The 17,818-nt window shown below is 50.1% G+C and overlaps 2 protein-coding genes across 2 annotated transcripts; both read right to left on the minus strand.

Annotated features, from left to right (window-relative positions):
- Positions 1-5,294: 5,294 nt before the first annotated feature.
- Positions 5,295-8,244, minus strand: LOC127340676 (transcription factor bHLH162). The gene is made up of 3 exons (XM_051366431.2): positions 7,778-8,244; positions 5,925-6,311; positions 5,295-5,672 (listed from the first exon to the last, which is right to left on the minus strand). The coding sequence occupies exons 1-3, from the start codon at positions 7,970-7,972 to the stop codon at positions 5,607-5,609; spliced, it is 648 nt and encodes a 215-aa protein (XP_051222391.1). The 5' UTR covers positions 7,973-8,244; the 3' UTR covers positions 5,295-5,606.
- Positions 8,245-13,022: 4,778 nt separating this feature from the next.
- LOC139837853 (uncharacterized) lies at positions 13,023-14,150 on the minus strand. Its single transcript, XM_071827153.1, has 2 exons — positions 13,377-14,150; positions 13,023-13,268 (listed from the first exon to the last, which is right to left on the minus strand). The coding sequence occupies exons 1-2, from the start codon at positions 14,148-14,150 to the stop codon at positions 13,023-13,025; spliced, it is 1,020 nt and encodes a 339-aa protein (XP_071683254.1).
- Between the last annotated feature and the right edge of the window lie 3,668 nt (positions 14,151-17,818).

The following is a 17,818-nucleotide window of genomic DNA, read 5'->3' on the forward strand; positions in this document are numbered from 1 at the left end:
TCGGAGGGGGTGTCGTCCTCCTCCTCCTCCTTCTCCTCCTCCTCCTCCTCCTCAGGGGAGGTGAAGTCGTCGCAGGAGAAGCGATCATCGTCGCTCTCCTCCTCCGTTTCCCCGTCGGCGAGGAAGCGGAGGTCGCTTTCCCCGTCGGTCAGGGACTTGTCGTCCTCTGACCAGATGGATAAGTCATGGCTAGACTCCTCCCCAGCCTCAATGGTGCGGCGGGTGTTGGCCGCGTGGACCTCCGCCGGGTTGTACTCTGGCGTCGGCTCGCGAGAAGTGGAGGACTGGCTGGAAAGATCCGATGAAGCAGAGGAGGAAGAAGACATGGTGGCGCAGGAGGGCTTTTGGGGTGCTAATGCGAAGGAGATGCGGAAGAAAACTGTTCATAGCGGTTAAATAAAAGGGGATATAGTGGAAATTCAATGCCACAGCAGTTTCCGAGGAAGTGGTGCCTAAAAAAAAAAAACTGCCAGGTCACGCGGAGAAGTTGAGAAGGCAAGGCATCATGATGAAGGATACTGCGACGGTTCTGCCACGACGTGACCCGACGAAGAAAAGCAGAGTGATTTTGGAATTATCAATTCCAAAACCAGGGGGGCATGTGTTATCACCAGAATTTGACCGAGTCAGAGGTGGGCCGCGATCAAGATGGATTTGAAGATTATACATGGAAGAAATACGTGAATCGGCCTTTATATGCAAAGTTTCGGCTAGTTTGCCCTTGTATCTGTAACATATTAGGATACGTGTCGGTTAGTTAGAGTTTGCCCCGTGCACGGTTAGGTGCACGCCTGAATTAGAAAGTCCCCTGGACTATAAATATGTATCTAGGGTTTATGGAATAAACAACAACCAACGTTCAACCACAAATCAATCTCGGCGCATCGCCAAACTCCTTCGCCTCGAGGGTTTCTACCGGTAAGCATCATGCTGCCTAGATCGCATCTTGCGATCTAGGCAGCAGAAGCTTTATGTTGTTCATGCGTTGCTAATCGAAGCCTTTTTGATGGCGAGCAACGTAGTTATCATAGATGTGTTAGGGTTAGCATAGTTCTTCGTATCATATGCTGTCGTAGTGCAACCCTTGCATATCTAGCCGCCCTTACACCTATCTCAGGTGTAGGGGCGGCACCCCGCTTGATCATTATTTAGTAGATCCGATCCGTTACGGTTGCTCCTTGTTCTACAAGGATTAGTTTAATATCTGCACTAGTTAGGCCTTACAAAGGGTTGGAGGATCCAGCGGCACGTAGGGTGTCGTTTGCTAGTCCTAAGCAGGATGTTCCGGGGATCAACCTCGTGTTGGTTTTTAGGCCTTGTTTAGGATCGGCTTACGATCACCGTGCGTGGCCGCGAGGCCCAATCGTGAGTAGGATGATCCGATTATGCGGTGAAAACCCCAAATCGTCGTAGATCGAGTTAGCTTTATCTTGCTCAAGCAGGACCACCATATATTCGTGCACCTCGTACGAATCATGGGTGGATCGGCTCCTTGAGCCGATTCACAGGATAACCTGAGAGCCGATCGAGGCTCGTATTTAATGTTTACGTGTATGCCATGCAGGAAACTAAGCGAGGCATCTCCATCACCTTCCTGACCAGGTATACGTCAGGTGGCACGCCCAAGCATCAGCATCGGACGTGTGTACCAGAAGCTTTGCGGGCCGTCGCTCGGAGGGACCAGGGCCAGCCGCAGCCCTAAGTTGTTCCCGGCTCTACTGTGTTGCCCGTCGCTGCCCGCCGGTGGGTTTCTGACGACAACAGGAACATGATCAGAGGTGATATGATGATGAACAACAATCTGAACATAAACCTTGGTTCAATAGTTTCACTCAATAGCATCAATAACAAGTAGAAATCAACACCGGGAGAGTTTCCCCTATCAAACAATCAAGATCCAACCCGAATTGTTACAGCAGTGACGAGGTGCAGCGGTGGAGATGGCGGTGATGATGATGATGATGATGGTGATGATGATGGAGATGATGTCCAGCTCGATGACGGTGACGATGGCGTCGATTTCCCCCTCCGGGAGGGAATTTCCCCGGCGGATTCCTGCCCGCCGGAGAGCTCTTTTCTCTCTGGTGTTTTCCGCCCCGCAAAGGCGGCTGTGTCTCTTCGCGACTATCCTCTGGGGCTTAGGTTTTCGGGACGAAGACGTACGCGAAGAAAAGGAGGCGAGATGGGGCTGTGGGCCCCCTCCTCATAGGGCGGCGCGGCCAGGCCTTGGGCCGCGCCGGCCTATGAGGTGGGCCCACCTCGGGTCCCCTCGGCTCCCCCTTCTGGCTCCCTTCCACTTCTGGAAAAATAGGAATTTTCATATAATTTCCGTCAACTGTTGATCTTCCGAAATATTGCATCCTGACGGTGCTTTTTCCAGCAGAATCCTGGCTCCGGTGCGCAATTCTCCAATAATCATGAAACATGCAAAATAGATGAAATAACATAAGTATCATCTCTAAATATGAAATATATCAATGAATAACAGTAAATTATGATATAAAATAGTGATGCAAAATGGACGTATCACACATCTACCAACCCCGTCGATTGTTGGCATATACCAGTGTGTGTAGCTCCTATTGAGCATGTAGGCTTCTATGTCAGACATGTTTGTCTGCAATTCAAAAGGTACTCTAGAAGATGATCTGATATGTTTAACCACGAACATCACAATCTTGAGGCCTACTGAATACACAAATGTTCATTACCTCCTGAACCAGTAGAAGGAATAGGATTCGAGCAGTAGGTTGTGGAATTAGAACTCCTTCGTGTACCCTGCATTCGCCTCCTCGCGATGGTCACTGCCCCTGGAGGCACCGCTCTCCACCTGCACGTCATGAACCTCAATCAAACCAAAAGAACAAGCAGCATTAGTGCGTGGGGGGCATGCACGCGGAGGATGTCGAGGGATGCAGCATACCAATGCTTCTTCGTCCAAAGATGTGGAGTAAGGAGGAGGAATACGTCCTGTGCACGCCCTCCTGTCTTCTGGTGGCAACGAGCAAGATGGACGGCGCAGCCGCGTGGCCACTGCCGGCGGCGTCCGACCTATTCTGTGGTCGGAGGTTTCCCGGTGGTGGCAGCAGCTGGTCTAGTCGCCGGATTTGAGAGAGATGACTGGGAGACGAGGGGAGAACAAGGGCAGGGAGGGGGCTTTGAGCATTTTGTGCTAGAGGTGGTAATCTCCACGACCTCCACGATCGGCAGTTGCCGCACAAGGAGATGACCGGCGGTTGCCATGGATTGACCCGCACGGGGCAGACCGGCGGTTGTGAGGTGCCACCAAGGGATTTGGTTGGAGTCGAGGCGGGGAATAAGGAGGCACGCCATGGCGTCGGGTGTTGCCAGTGGTGATGCGCGATGAAGCTGGGGTCTGAGTCGGTCAGCGCCGCGAGAGGCTGAGGAGCGACGGAGGCGACGGACGACGATGGGATCTTGGACTGAAGATTGGGAGCGGGTGTGTCTAGTTTATCAGAGGTTTTTATGGCCTTTTAGCGTTAAGACGTGTGGGACATTGTGGCGGTTTTCTTCTTGCGGGTGAGAGAGGAGAGGACGACGTACCATGGGACACCACCTCTAGAGCTTTAATATAGTAGAGATGGCTTGTCATATGTATTGCTATTGATCTCATAGCTCACCATAAAAGCAGTGCATTTCATAAGCTGGTTGAACACGAGAGAGTAGTTGAGCACATTAATCTCATTCTCGAAACTGTACATGATAAATAAATATGGCCAAATCCACAAATCTTGCAATGACACCGCTTCAAGAATAACACTACAATCCTCGGATCTTAGCTCTCCTAGATTGGATCTTGGTTTTATTGGAATCTTGTAGGAAAATTTATGTTTCGATGTATCGAATCCCATCAGCTGCTTCAAAGACGTTGCCCCCAGAGCAAACCCCGAAAGCATCATCATCGTTCAACCCGGGATACCCAGATCTGGGGTTCCTCCACGAGTGAGCAGTTGTTGGTTGTGTTGGTGGTGGCTTTAACAAAGTAAGACGCCGCCATTGCCCTCCATGACCGTGATCGGAGCTCGATTTCCACCGCCATGCCAACCGTTCCCGCTAGCATGAACTCCGTCGACCCTTGCAGCCCAGCCCTGGTTTGCGCCACCCCTTCGCAATATCGTTGGGGAAGGAAGCGTGGCCATCGCCCCTACCCAGCCGGAGAAAGAGAGAAACTGTCGCCGCCGCTGCTGCGTCACACAAGCTTTGTTCGGCGACGCCCCTAGCGGTGGTGGTGGTAGCGGGAGGGGAGGTGCATGGTGTGTGAGTCTTAGGAAGAGAGTCAACGGGGCTCCTGGGCCGCGTGGCTCCGCAACGCAGAGGTGTGGGTTAGGGGAGAATCGGAGACGCGAGGGTTAGGTGATCTCGACGCCTTTCATGAGTTGACCTGATAGGGCTAAAATAAAAGTGGTGCTCCTGATTCGACCAATTACTTTGACGATGAGGAAGAAAGTGAAGTGACACCTCCTAGGCCCAAAAGCCATTACTGATGTTCGGCACGTTTATATTATGCACTAACATCTGCCTCTCCCTGTCTTCTTTTTCTTTCATTTTTTTTTTTGGAACGGCATATGTTTGCTGAATCTTACTGCATATGTTTCTTTGTTAGGTAGGATAGTTTAGTCCACTCTAGTCCATGTTTCTACTAAATATAGATGCCCTGACAGCAACATATTTTCCTCGGTTTTACTTAAAGTTTTACTATCTTAACCGTCAACATCCTAAAGACAAAGTCTGGATGCCGAAAGAAACAAATTGTCTGAAGAGAGCCACGCAGGAATCTCTCTTTATTCTGGTGTGAACGCACTAGTGCTGTGAATGCACTAGCTGATGAATGAATACACTCCGTCCGCTCATAAATTAATTACATCACGATTCTGGATTTATTCAAAGTTAATTTTTGTAAATTTTAACCAAATATTTAGGAAAACAATTAATATATACAATACAAAACCTATTGTATTATAATTACCATAAATTATATTTTTAGATTATATCCATTTGATATTATAATTGTTGATATTTGTCATTCATTCTTGGTCAAAATTTATAAATTTGGACTTTGATTAAGCTTAGAATGCGAGGTAATTTTGAATGTAGTATATATATCCACAGCCAAATTGCTGCCGGTCAATTGATTACTTAATTACTGCTCTTCTGCTCCTGGCCGTGCGATAATCAATTTTAGATAACGGGTCGGTGGATATGTTGCACCATGCATGTACGACCAAACATACCAGGTGATAATGAATTATATAGAATAGGCTGTGACAAGGTGATACTGAAAATTATACTAGGTGATTATATATAAAGACCAGAGATCGGTCAACATTTTTTCGGTACATCAATGTCGCATTCTGAAATCAAAATGGGAAGAAGATAGGCTAAGGTGTTTGATCAGGTCCTTTATCTTAGCCAATAGGTAGAAATGGGGAAGAAGTTAGGCTAAGGTGCTTCGATCAGGTCCTTTTATCTTAGCCAATAGGTAGACGTTGTGAAAAAAAAAAACTAGACATCATCATGTCTCGTCTGTGGAATCTTTACTATATATAGCTTTGTGCTATATATATTCTGCACAAACCGATTTACTATCATATCAATGCTCTCAATCTTTCAGAAACCCTTGAAACATCTATGCCAATTCTTGAGCTCAAGGCCTGCAGATTGCAGATAGAGTTAATTAATGCAATTCATTATACAGCTAAATTACATGAAAATCTCAATGAGAATTATTTATGTTACTTTTAGATTGAAACTTGTGCTCTGTCACGTAAAAATTAATTTGTGGTACGACAACAATATGTATCAGTTGTATTAATTTGTCAAACATTTCAGGGCCTTATATTTTACATCAGAGTAAATGCTTAGTAGATGTACATATTGACGCCTATGCGTATATATGTACGTACCCGACAGTGTATATTGTAGAAGATTTTTAGGCCAGCGACTGAGTGGTTGGCATTGATGATCTCGGCACCTTCTTCATCAAGAACAATAATCACCTCGTGGAGCTTGACCGGGCTATCTACATTACATATCATTACCACGTCCATGCTTGAATCATCGTGTTGGATCACCTCCACCACCAGCATCGAGGCATTTTTCTCGCCTTCTAACCCCGACGACCCCACCCCACCACTAATGGTGGTGGTGGGTGTTGAGACACCACCAATATATTTTAAGGTGGCTATGGCCTGCGCATAGCTCCTCCTTTGGCGTAGCTCGTCAATCCTTTCCTTGAGCTTCTTAATGTACTTTGCCGCTTCGTCCAAGCTTCTTAACTGAGTCATTGCATCCTACGTATGCATATATAAACAAGCTGCTTAACTCCTCATTTGCATACATGCTATTCTTTCTTATCAATTATATTTACCTACTTTATAATATTTTTTCAGGTAAGCATCATTAGTTGATGCAGAGGCAGATAGTAGATTCACTAGATACAGTATTCTGTGTTCACCTTTTATCAAATTAAAAGTTATTTCATACAAGATGTATTTGTATCCTCCTTGGGATTCATTCTGTCACCCACTCAGATAGAATTTTTTTTTTTTGTCGAGGGATATGTGCCTCTTCCTAATTTTAGATCTTGTCTAACCTGTTGCGAAATACGGGCAGCCTACAACGTCGTCTTATTGTTATCTCTCTCTCTCTGTGTGTGTGTGTGTGTGTGTGTGTGTGTAATTTAATCCTATTACTATCTGCACAACTCTTGCTAAACAATAATCACAAAATAATGACATCCCGCCTCATTAATGCACTTACTTAAACTGTATTATATGTCTATTTTTATTCGTCGACCTCACAACTAAGAGCATACAGGAAAGACTGGAGCAATGCAAGATGAACAACGTAGTTCCTGCAAGCTTTCAACATGTAATTTCCAAATCCTAAACGGGACCTTAGATATTTTGTGAAAACTTGTGGCTGAATTCAAAATATGCAGAAGAAATGAATCAAGGTGAGAGCGACAATTTATAGGACAACAGACTAGAATTAACTTGACTCTATTTCAGCACCACCATGCAACAATTTATAGGTACTGTCGGCAAATTTCGTACCGACCCACTGAGAAAAAAAAATTATACTCTCTCCGTTCGTGTAAGTAAGGCATTTTTATTTTGAAAAAATCTCATCAATGTAATTGGCAGTGTTGTAGAATGGCTAACATCCCAAAATTATAATAATCAAGAAAACGCTGCCAACCAAATAATAAAGAGATATAACTGGGAGAAGCTTTTAGTTAGGGGCATGAAGGGGAAAACGGCAACTTTGAGCGCTGGAAGATATAGGCCTCGATCAAAGGATCAACGAGAGTATATATAGGTTTAATTAAGAAAAATGATATAGGTAGTACCATAAATGAGGAAAGCAACACATTCCAACAAAATTAAATGCCAATGTGAATCTAAAAGAACTAAATGTCAATAGAACTTTGATTATGATATTTCATGTGATGAAAATGACTAGTTATTTTGCTAACCTATACAATGAGTATTCCGTTCCACTTACGCTAAAAAAATCCCATATATATATGTAGACTCGATAAACCCTGCTAAATACTCGTCCTTTTGGAAATGTGAAATAAATATGGGAAAAGCTAAACATCTACCCATCCGTTTCATATTAGTTGTCGCGGATTTAATACAACTTTGCAATAAATCAGTGACAACTAATATGAAACATAGGACACCCTAGCAAGCACGTTGTTCAGTAAATTACAGCTACGGAAGGCAAAAAGAGGTACATCATTAATTCTTACAGTGGAGGAGTAGTTCTCTTTTGGGATGAGGCAGGCAAGCTTCGCGCAAAGCTGCTTCATGTGCTGCCTTCTCTCCCTCTCCACCTCCTTCCTCTCCACCATCGCTGCCGTTGTTGATGTTCTGCCGCCACTTGTCCTGCTTCTCTTCCCGCCCTTCTTTGTCTTGCCCGGCCCCTTGGGTACCTCCGCCTCCATGTCTTCCACACAGATGAAGCAAAGCTAGCTAAAGATCAGGTAGCAGCCGATCTGGTCTGTACTGAAATGCAACTAATTAAAATCAAGAAGAAACTGATAGAGTTTGCGAATACAGGCAGAGCTGCTAGCTATCTAGTGGAGGTTTTGTTTTTCATGGAGCAGAAAGCTAGGAGAGGAAGAATTTCTCTCAGGAAAAAAGAAGAGGGAGGAGGATGCGAGAAAGAGCAAGTGCGTGGCGTGGTATAAATAGGAAATGTACGGATAAGGCCCGACCGAGAGTGAGGATGCTAGGCCTCCGGGAAATATGTCTAGCTATATAAAGAACACCACACACGTATATACGGAGCATGTGGCTACAGTTGTACAGACGTACAGTGTTGGTGGGAGAGAGTGAGGAACTGGAAAAATCAACGAGTTTTTGAGTAGTAATAAAGATTTTGTTGCATAAAATTTTTGGTTAAAATTTGCTTTGAAATACGGGTGCGCCGTCCAAACGGAGGTAACAGTAGCAGTCAATGTGTTACTTGTCGAGACAATATGTGCACAACAACAATTGGTACTAACAGTCTAACAGTGAAAGAGTTGTACACATTCAAAAGCAGTAGATGCAGTCAGCCTGTCACTCACTTGTTGCCGCTGTGGTGTTGCTGTTAACGGTGCGTACAGTTGTTTGTAGGCACGGCGACACTGCATTCAATGCGGTGACGAAGCGACAAGAGCATGCATGTCACATGTGAGCATATGCATATTATTCTGATCATGTAAGAAATTATTATCTTGATTATAAGAAATCAGAGATTAATTTGCACCTATTGAGCTCGCATACACGGCGATACAGTCACATTTGAGCGATACATGCACTCTATATATAGAGAGGGTGCCACAAGGACAGATCGATGTGGAAAGAAATAGACAACAAATCATTGTAGCACCCCAAGGCTATCTCGATCTAGCCAAAGAAAAGAAAAAGAATTATGTGAATAGTCTGTGCTTTTCTTTTATAAATGGGTTATTTTTATCAAAATCGTCGAAGCAGGGAGAGATTGAGAATAAGATCCCCAGGCCCCGGGCCAATGTGAAATGGCAATACTGATGTACAGTGGAATCGAGAACAATCTTTGATTACGTTGTGTTGTCTGGGATAGAGGGAGTCGGTGTCAATTGACACACCCCAGTGCTATAGCTATATATATATGGCTCTGGGTATGGGCCTGTGACGAAGGAGATTGCTAGCTAGCCAGGACCAAATTTGAAAGCTAGACAAAATTATGATGTGCACCATGATGTGGATGTATGCTAAATAAAGAGAGCAGTTCGAGATGGTCGCATTGGAGAAAATGTAATCTTACGATAGCATCTTTATATGTGGAGGTTGAGAGTATTTATTGGAGTATAATGACCGAGGCTCCCTCATTTCGAATTTCTGGTTGTGTTGGCCCGCGCACACACTTAATACGGTACCAGAGTATGTCTCAAATTTGGGACATGTCCAACCCGTAATTATATATATAATAGTTGTGGCATATCGACCCCACCTCCAAGGTCTTCATGTAGTTCTTCATGCAGAGGATCGCCCAGGGGTCATCCGCACAAGCGACCCGAAGGCATGTATCGTATCGTCAGCAGTTGGCACAATTACATTATTGAGGTTTACTGAGACTCAATATCTAATCCACCAGTAGCTATGAGTTTTATCATGTGAAGTGGGATATGAAAGATGTAGCGAGTCTCATTGTGTGGTGTTATGTATGAATGTGCCTTCGGGTGAGTGGATTCATGATAATTTCCCAGTCTCTGCAAGTGATAAAGTATGTAGACAAGTTTCGAGTGTCAAACTATTATTGGACCCTCCTCTTAGTTTACTTCTCCCAGGAAAAAACGTCGATATTATTTATGTATTTCTTACCTTTTGGATTAGCTTGACGTGCATCCTGGAAGAGGCAATGTGTTTAGATTCTGACATTATTGTGTTCTCCATGATATGATCTCAGCTGTCTTCTTTGGAATGATATATCAATGTTTAGCATGAGTCTTGTTTGGTGATCATAACCGTTTTCTTAGGTTTTTGATCTTTGCAGTATTAATTTGTTTTATTCGTTCCCTGAATATATTCTACGCATTTTAAACTAGCTTGACATCATGAAAGGGGCAGTGCAGTTAGATACTGAGTGACATTATCATGTTTTGCCTTATATGATATCACTCTCTCAGTTGGGTAGATTAATAGATATAGTGCAAGAACTAAATTCATACTCATGTACCCCTTGCCATTTGTGTGCTGGAGGAGAACAGTCGCGTTTCTAATTAAAAAAATTAGATGGAAGGCTCGAGCAGAGCCTAGCTTTAAATTAATAAAGCTCCAACGACAGCGTACAACACGAACACAGAAAGCAAAGTCTCGACCCACATACATCAACGACATACAACGGACGGAAAGCTAAAACAACAAAGACATCTATGGCAAGCGAGTGCCCCAACACCTCCTAAGCCACCACCGGAGATACATGACCATGGAAGGAGGGTTGCTACTAGCTGTCCCTGATGGTCGAGTGGAGGGCGCGAATCCGGCCAATCACCCACTCCACAACCTCGCGATCCTTCCTCCTAGCCACTAGCTTCCACACTTGTAAGTACATAGACATTTTGTATAAACCATCAGCAGGTTGGCGAGGGAACACCCCGTCAATCGTAAACTTGTTCCTAAGGTTCCACAACGTCCAAAGCAAAGCGGTACACGCCATCCATAGAATCCGTTTGGACTGCCCATCTTGTACACACATGATCCTAAAGATCCCCGCGAACCAAGTGGGGTTCCACATGCATCCGAGCAGTTCCCTAACCGCACTCCACATGAACTTAGCTAGGGGTAGGAGAAGAAGATGTGGTTATTATCTTCCACCTCCCAGCAAAGGGCACACGAGCCCAAAGTGGTCCCCTTACGCCGCCTTATGTTATCATTGGACGGAAAGCGTTTTCTGGCCAACTGCCACAGGAAAATACGCACTTTCCCTGGAACCGTGAGCCGCCACAAGTCACTGAAGTGCTTGGAAGGGGTACCCTGGCAGAGCTTAAGGTACAAAGAGCGAACTGAGAATCTCCCCGAAGATTCTAGCGCCCAGGTGACCTTATCTTGCAAGTCCGAGGTGGGGGGCACCGTGACCTCCCGCATGAGATTAACCAAATCGACACGGTCCCCGAAGCCCAGCTCGCGTCGAAGGGGTAGATGCCAGGTCCCCCCACGACGGGCAGAGTCAACCGAGGCCTCCTGCTCAGTCACAATGGCAAAGAGCAAGGGGAACCTATCGCACAGGGGTCCCGACCCCTACCACCAGTCCCGCCAGAAGCTCGTCGTCTTACCATTATGCACTATGTGTTTCGACCCCAAGCGAAACAGATGTTTGAGGTTTTGGATAGAGTTCCAGAACTCCGAGCCCGGTCGGTGTGCGTCTAACATCAAGTCCTTATCCCTGTGGTACTTGTTCCGTAGGATCTCCGCCCAGAGGCCTTGCTCCCCCGCATAGAGCCTCCAGATCCACTTAACCATAAGACAGGCGTTCATGAGCCTGGTGTCAACAATGCCAAGCCCCCCCAAGCTCTTTGGCTTACAGATCGCCGACCACCTCACCCAGTGGTATTTCCGCTTTGTACTGTTAGCTTCCCAATAGAAACGTGATCGGTGTCTATCCATAATGCTATGTGGCCCCTCCCCCAGGAGGCAAACCTCCATGGCATGCAACGGCAGGCTAGATAGGAAGGCATTAATGAGGGTCAGCCTAGCCACAGAGGGCATGAGCTTCCCCATCCACGGATCGGCGTGCTTGCCTACCTTGGCCGCAAGAGGTCCCTAGTTCGCGGCGGTGAGAGCGCGATCACTAATCGGCAATCCCAGGTATGAGAATGGAAAGGATCCAAGTTTGCAGTTCAGCATATGTGCGATCCTGGACCCATCCTCCTGATCCATACCTAACACCATGACCTCACTTTTGTGGAAGTTGATCCTCAAACCCGACATGGTCTCAAAGCAGAGCAGTATGTACTGTAGATTGGCCACCGCCAGATCATCCGGTTGGATCATAATATATAATGGTGTCGTCGGCATATTGCAAGTGCGGTACCCCAAGGAATCAAGTGTGGGATTACCCCCGCAATATGACCGGCCCCTCTAGCTTTATCCAAAATAGCAGGTAGGGCTTCGACGATGTAGTCGAAGAGAATAGGGGATAGGGGTCGCCCTGGCGCACCCTGCGCTCTTTGCAAAAATAGTTCCCAATGTCTCCATTAATGGAGATAGCAGTCTGGCCTCCCGAGACCAGACTAAGGGCCCTGTACACCCAGGCGGCCTCGAAGCCCTTGCCCATAAGAACCTCCTGGAGGAAGGGCCAGTTCACCCGGTCATAGGCTTTCTCAAAGTCCAATTTCAGGAAGACTCCCCTAAGTTTCCTGGACTTGGATCCATGGATGATCTCTTGGAAGGAGAGAACTCCCTCATGGATGTGTCTCCCTTTGATAAAAGCGGATTGGGTGCGACTAATGGTCCTGTGCGCAATAGGGGATAACCTAGTGGCATAAGCTTTGGCAACAAACTTAAAAATCGCATTAATCAGCGCAATCGGCCTAAAGTGTTTGATGTCCTCTACCCCGGCGATCTTAGGAATAAGTGTGAGGATTCCAAAATTAAGCCTGGCAATGTCTACCCTCCCAAGGGCAAAGTCATTGGCGATATCCATGATCATAGGCTTCACCAGGTGCCAAAACCGTTTGATGAAGGTGACTGGAAGGCCATCCGGCCCCGGAGCCGTGTCCACCTTCATACCAGCAAGCACTGCATCAATTTCCTCACCCGAGAATGCAATCATGAGCCTTTCGTTCTCCTCGCCCGACACTTGCCCTGACGTGTGCCAGAAAGAAGCATAGAGGTGAAAGAGACTGGGTTCACCCGCAGTCCCCATGAGGGCACAATAGAAGTCATAAATGTTCTCCTGAAGCTCACGTGGCTCGACAATGATCCTTGTATCATTGACTAGCCGCGTAATCGCACACTTCCGCTGTCTCACATGGCAAAAGCGTGGAAGAACGCGGTGTTCGCATCCCCTTCAGTGAGCCAGTTGACCCTGCTATGTTGCCGCCAGTATTCCTCCTCCACCTTGGAGATATGGGTGAGTTGGCCCTCCAGGTGATACCGGAGAGCCCACCCCTCGCCATTCAGTCCAGACGAGTCTGCCTCACTATCCAGAGCCTGAATCTGTGACTGGATCTCAGCTTTAAGCTCCCGGTTCTCCTTGCCGAGATTGGCTCCCTAGCCTTTGAGAAATTGCCTCAAACCAGCTGAAACCCGTTGCCAGCGCTCAATAGAGTCGTAGCAGGTCCCCAGTCCTGCAACTAACTCGCGCCATTTGGAAGAGACAATTTCCCCAAAATTCGGTCTCTCCATCCACCCCTTCTCGAAGAAGAAGTAGGGGCTCCGCTTCCTAAGTTCCTCCCCAGAGCTTAGGATGAGCGGGGAGTGGTCAGAACCAATGATGGTGTCTGCCACCAGGGAGCACAGAGGGAAGAGGGTCTCCCACTCTGTAGTCAGAAAGACCCGGTCCAACATGCACCGAAACGGGTCTAACTGACGATTCGTCCAGGTATAGAGAGCCGTAGTCCTACAGATCTCCCAGAGTCCGAGGTTCGCGATACAGTCATTGAATCTATGGACCCTAGGCCAGTCGATGTTGTCATTGTTCTTGTCCTCTGATCCCCTAATCAGATTGAAGTCACCGCCCACCACCAGGGGTAGTGGGCATGCCCCCACAGCATGCGAGAGCTCGGCAAGGAAATACCCAGATTTCCTATGATCTGCCGGGCCGTAGACAACAAACAGAGACCACTCCTTGGAGGTATCTAACTGACGCACATCAACACGTAGAAAGAAAGCTCCAGAGCCCCATCCGAGGACATCAAAGGAATCTTCGTTTACACCCAACAACATCCCTCCTGAATGCCCCATCACCAGAGAGTGGTGCCAGGCGAATTTGCTTAGAGGGTCGATAACCCGGAGGTCTGCAGGGGAGAAAGACGACTTCATCGTCTCCTGCAGCGCCACGAAGTCTAGGTGCTGACGGGTAATAAACTCCTTTATTTGGGTACGGCGCGCCGGTCTGCCATAATCACGGATGTTGTAGAAGCCTGCACGCATCAAAGCTTACGCGCCTTCCTCCGTCCAGGACGGGCCGCCAAACTAGCCTTCGTTTTGCTACCCAAGTTGGTGCGGGTAGTGGCCAAGACCGGGACCTCCACTAGGGAGTCGTCCCCGTCCACAGACAGACCCGCGGTATCCCCAGGTACCGTGGTCGAGTAAACAGTAGTGGTGCGCGTCGACCGGGCCGCTGCCACCTCCTTGCGGAACTACGCAAGGGCAAGCGCCGCTTGCGCCTCCTCTTTCGCCCTGATGAGGGAAATTGTCTCTGACACCGTATGAGACTCCGTCCCGAAGGCCATACCACAATCGTGCGTCACCGAAACTAAGTGCGGATCCGAAAGAGCGGGAAGAACAACAAAGTCGGAGGTCGTACCTAGCTCAAGATTCCTTGTCGCCGTTTTCTCCTCCGCATGCTGGAGCACCGGGGTCGCCGCCGCCGTGCCCGTGAGGCGCGCGCTCTTCCGCGCAGGCTCCGCGGGGATGGTCCTGGTGCGACGTCGGCGCGGGATCGCCGAGACGTGCCCCGAGGGTGGCGCGCCCTGGTCTACCACCTGGCCCTCCGCCTCCATCATCTCACCATCGCCCCCCTCGTCATCCGCTTCCGCGCTGCCGTTGTTCTTGGAGGGGGAGTCCGCCGAGTCTTCACCGTCTGACTCCGCTGTGAGCAGGGCGGAGGAATCCGGGAGGAGGGGAGACGCCAGTCCCTCGCGGTCCACCTCCATAGCCGCGTCCGAGAGCAGCTGGTGCCCACCAGGCGGCGGCACGGTCACCGCCCTAGCCTGCTCCAGCTGGAGCAGCGGCAAGGGCCAGCTACAGAGGTTGCTCCCGTACTGGTCTGAGACCGCAGGAGCGTCGAGCCCAGGAAGCGCCGACAACCCCCAAGGTCCGGCAGCTCCAGAGCCAGAGTCGACACCGTCGTGGCTGGCGGTGCGCTCGCCGTGGTCGACGTCGGCTGGCCACTCGCAGGCGCAACACTCACAGCCTCGGCCCTGGCCTTGTCGCGGGCGCCGAGCTCGTCCTATTCCTTCCGGGAAGGGCTGAGATCATCCATGTCATCATCGTCATCCTCGTCATCATCCTCCGGACCCGTCAGAGGTGGTGGATGGGGCGCAAAGCTGGAAGGGCCTCCAGCGGCCTCAACATGCACCCTAATTCAGTAGCCCAGCTTCTTGTGGAAGAGCTGCACCGAGCCCTTCAGCTTGTCAGGGTTGCGGCACGCCAGGAGCATACGCACCGGCTGGCGGCTATGGATGGAAGCCTCGTCCACCCGCACCGGCCAGCCAAGCATGCGCATTCCCGCGAGTAGCCGGTCCGCCCTGCGCATCAGTCGTGGCACCCCGGTGAGATGGACCCAAACCTCCTGCAGCATCTCTACCGGCGCCGGGTCGGAGTCTGTCAAGCGAATGTCCACCACCGTTCCACTGAGAGGAAGGAAAAGGCGGCCGCTGCGGACCGAGATCGGCAGGGACTCGCTGGAGGGGAGCACCACGGAGAACTCATGTGCCGCTGTCTCCTCCACTTGTCAATCCCAATCAGCCTCCACGAGGTGATGGAGCTCTCGGTTCAAGTTCCTTGCCGAGAGCACCACATGCTTGAAATAGATGACCGCCCTATTGGACATCTCCTCCGCCACCTCGTCGTCCTCCTCGAACTCCAAGGAGAAGAAACTCTCCTCGGCCACCGCTTGTCCCATGACGCGAAGCTCCAGTTGGCGGCCTTTGGAGGTACAGGCGACCGAGTTGTGTCCCTCGACACCACAGAGCAGGCACACCGGAGGGAAGGTGCATGCCACCTGGAAATGCCCCATCCGGCCGCACTTGAAGCACTCCATGTTGGAGGCCGGCGCCGCCGCATCTGCAACCGCAGAGGCAGGGCGGGAACTGCAGCTGGCCATCGAGCGCCCTGGCCCCGCCAGCTTCTTGCCAGCCGCCACCTCTGACACCTGGCCCTCACCAGGTGCACAGGCAGGAGGAGGGGCCGCCGCAGCAGCAGCCTCCTGCGCCAAACGGGAAGCCTCCCGCTTCTTCTCCCTCTCCACCCACCAAGTGGGAAAGGTATGGTTGTTGTTGTTGCCTTCGGCGCCGGCACGGGAACCACCCGCTCCGGACCGGGCGGTTTTGATTCCTCTCCTTGAGATCCCGGGCACGGAGGTCTGCATCCTGCTGCTGCTAATTTGGCCTGCCAGCGCCGGCCCAGGCCCCAGCCCCCGCGCCCGCGCGTTCGTCGTGCCTCCTCTTGTGCCCCGCCTGACTACGGTTGCGCTGCCCCACGTCGCCTTGATGCCTCTCCATGGCCGCAACTTGGACGAAGGAACGAGAGAGTGGGAGGGAGGGGCGCGATGCGAACGGAGCGGGCGGAACGGCGATGGCGGCGCATGTCCAGGGAGGAGGCAGGAAACCCTAACGTGAGATTGGAAGTGACCCTGCGAATCCAAAGCCACCGGGGAGAAAAGGGGGCCTCACCAGGGTTGTGCGTGCTGTCGGGCCGGAGGGAGGCCGGACCTGGATCGTGGACCTCCAGGCCCGCCTGCGGGTGGGGCTCCTCCTGGCCAACTCCCGAACTCGCCTCCTGGCCGGGCCCAGGAGCGGCCCATCCGCCGGTCGCGAGTGGAGCGGGGGGAACCCTACCACCGAGTAAAGCGAGGGAGGGCTCCGCGTCGCTGCCGCCGCCACCGGCACTGGACACTGCGCAAACTCGTCCTTGGGCAGGCCCGCGCCTCCCGCCAGAGCCGAACGCGGCGTCCACGGCCCCCGCCGCACACCAGGCTCCCAGCAAGCCGCGCGCCAACGTGCGTTTGGGCACAGTCGCCTCCATCGGGTCCGGTCGCCGGAGAGGCTGCTGCTGCAAGACCCCGCCGCAAACCGCGAGCCCCGGCCACCAGGCGCGAACGCCTCTCCGCGGACCGACCGAAGAGAACCCCCAAGCTCCTCTGTCGCCCGCAGGAAAATGCCGAATGGCGTGCCCGCGCCACGCCCCGGGCCGCACATGGGAGAGCCCTCCTCGCTGGGCTCGCTTCCACATCATCGATGTCGGGCGTGAGGACCCAGAACCTTCCGCCGAACCCGCCACCACTCACCGAAGGGCGCGGGCATAGCGTCGCCGGCGAGGAGCGGGGAGGCGAAGTCGCGGGGTTGTCCACATCGCCAAAGCCTTCTTCAGACATGTCCCTGTCAGCACGAAACACTTTCAGCCCGTTTCTAATTAATTTTTAAAATTGATTATATTATTCCATTTGTTTGATAGGCATTTTCTTCCTCAGGAGTATGATTTTGTAGTCGAAAAGAATGATCCGCACTAGTAAGCTATCTGTGTACATCTTAAGATCTACACGTATAAAATCGTCCATGCACTACAGGAAAAGGCTGATATGCCGACGGCCGGGAACCCTCGGCGTAGTTGGTTTTGGTCGTCGGCGTAGGCTACGCTGAGGGCAGCCCTCGGCATAGCTCCTCGGAAAAGACCTCCCTCGGTGGAGCCACTATTGCCGTTGGCGTAACCCGGCCCTCGGCGTAGCACGCTACACCGATGGCAAAACCGTCGGCATACTAATTTAATAAAATCAAATTTTCTTTTTAAAAACAATTCAGAAAAAATCTTTTTTTGCTGTGCCGACGGAAAAACCCTCGACATAGAGTTTTAAGTTTTTTTCAATTTTTAATTTGTTT

The sequence above is a fragment of the Lolium perenne genome, chromosome 3 (genome assembly GCF_019359855.2).
Source record: "Lolium perenne isolate Kyuss_39 chromosome 3, Kyuss_2.0, whole genome shotgun sequence".
In the NCBI taxonomy this organism is placed as follows: Eukaryota; Viridiplantae; Streptophyta; class Magnoliopsida; order Poales; family Poaceae; genus Lolium; species Lolium perenne.

Bases quoted from the DNA above. Each gene is read 5' to 3' on its own strand.
- LOC139837853 (XM_071827153.1), bottom strand. From the start codon at position 14,150: ATGCGTGCAGGCTTCTACAACATCCGTGATTATGGCAGACCGGCGCGC. The intron at 13,269-13,376 runs GTCTCTTCCAAA...CTCAAAGGCTAG, and splicing joins GACCGAATTTTGGGGAAATT to GGAGCCAATCTCGGCAAGGA.
- LOC127340676 (XM_051366431.2), bottom strand. From the start codon at position 7,972: ATGGAGGCGGAGGTACCCAAGGGGCCGGGCAAGACAAAGAAGGGCGGG. The intron at 6,312-7,777 runs GTAAGAATTAAT...ATGCATACGTAG, and splicing joins AAGAGAACTACTCCTCCACT to GATGCAATGACTCAGTTAAG. The intron at 5,673-5,924 runs GTACGTACATAT...TGCAATCTGCAG, and splicing joins TCTACAATATACACTGTCGG to GCCTTGAGCTCAAGAATTGG.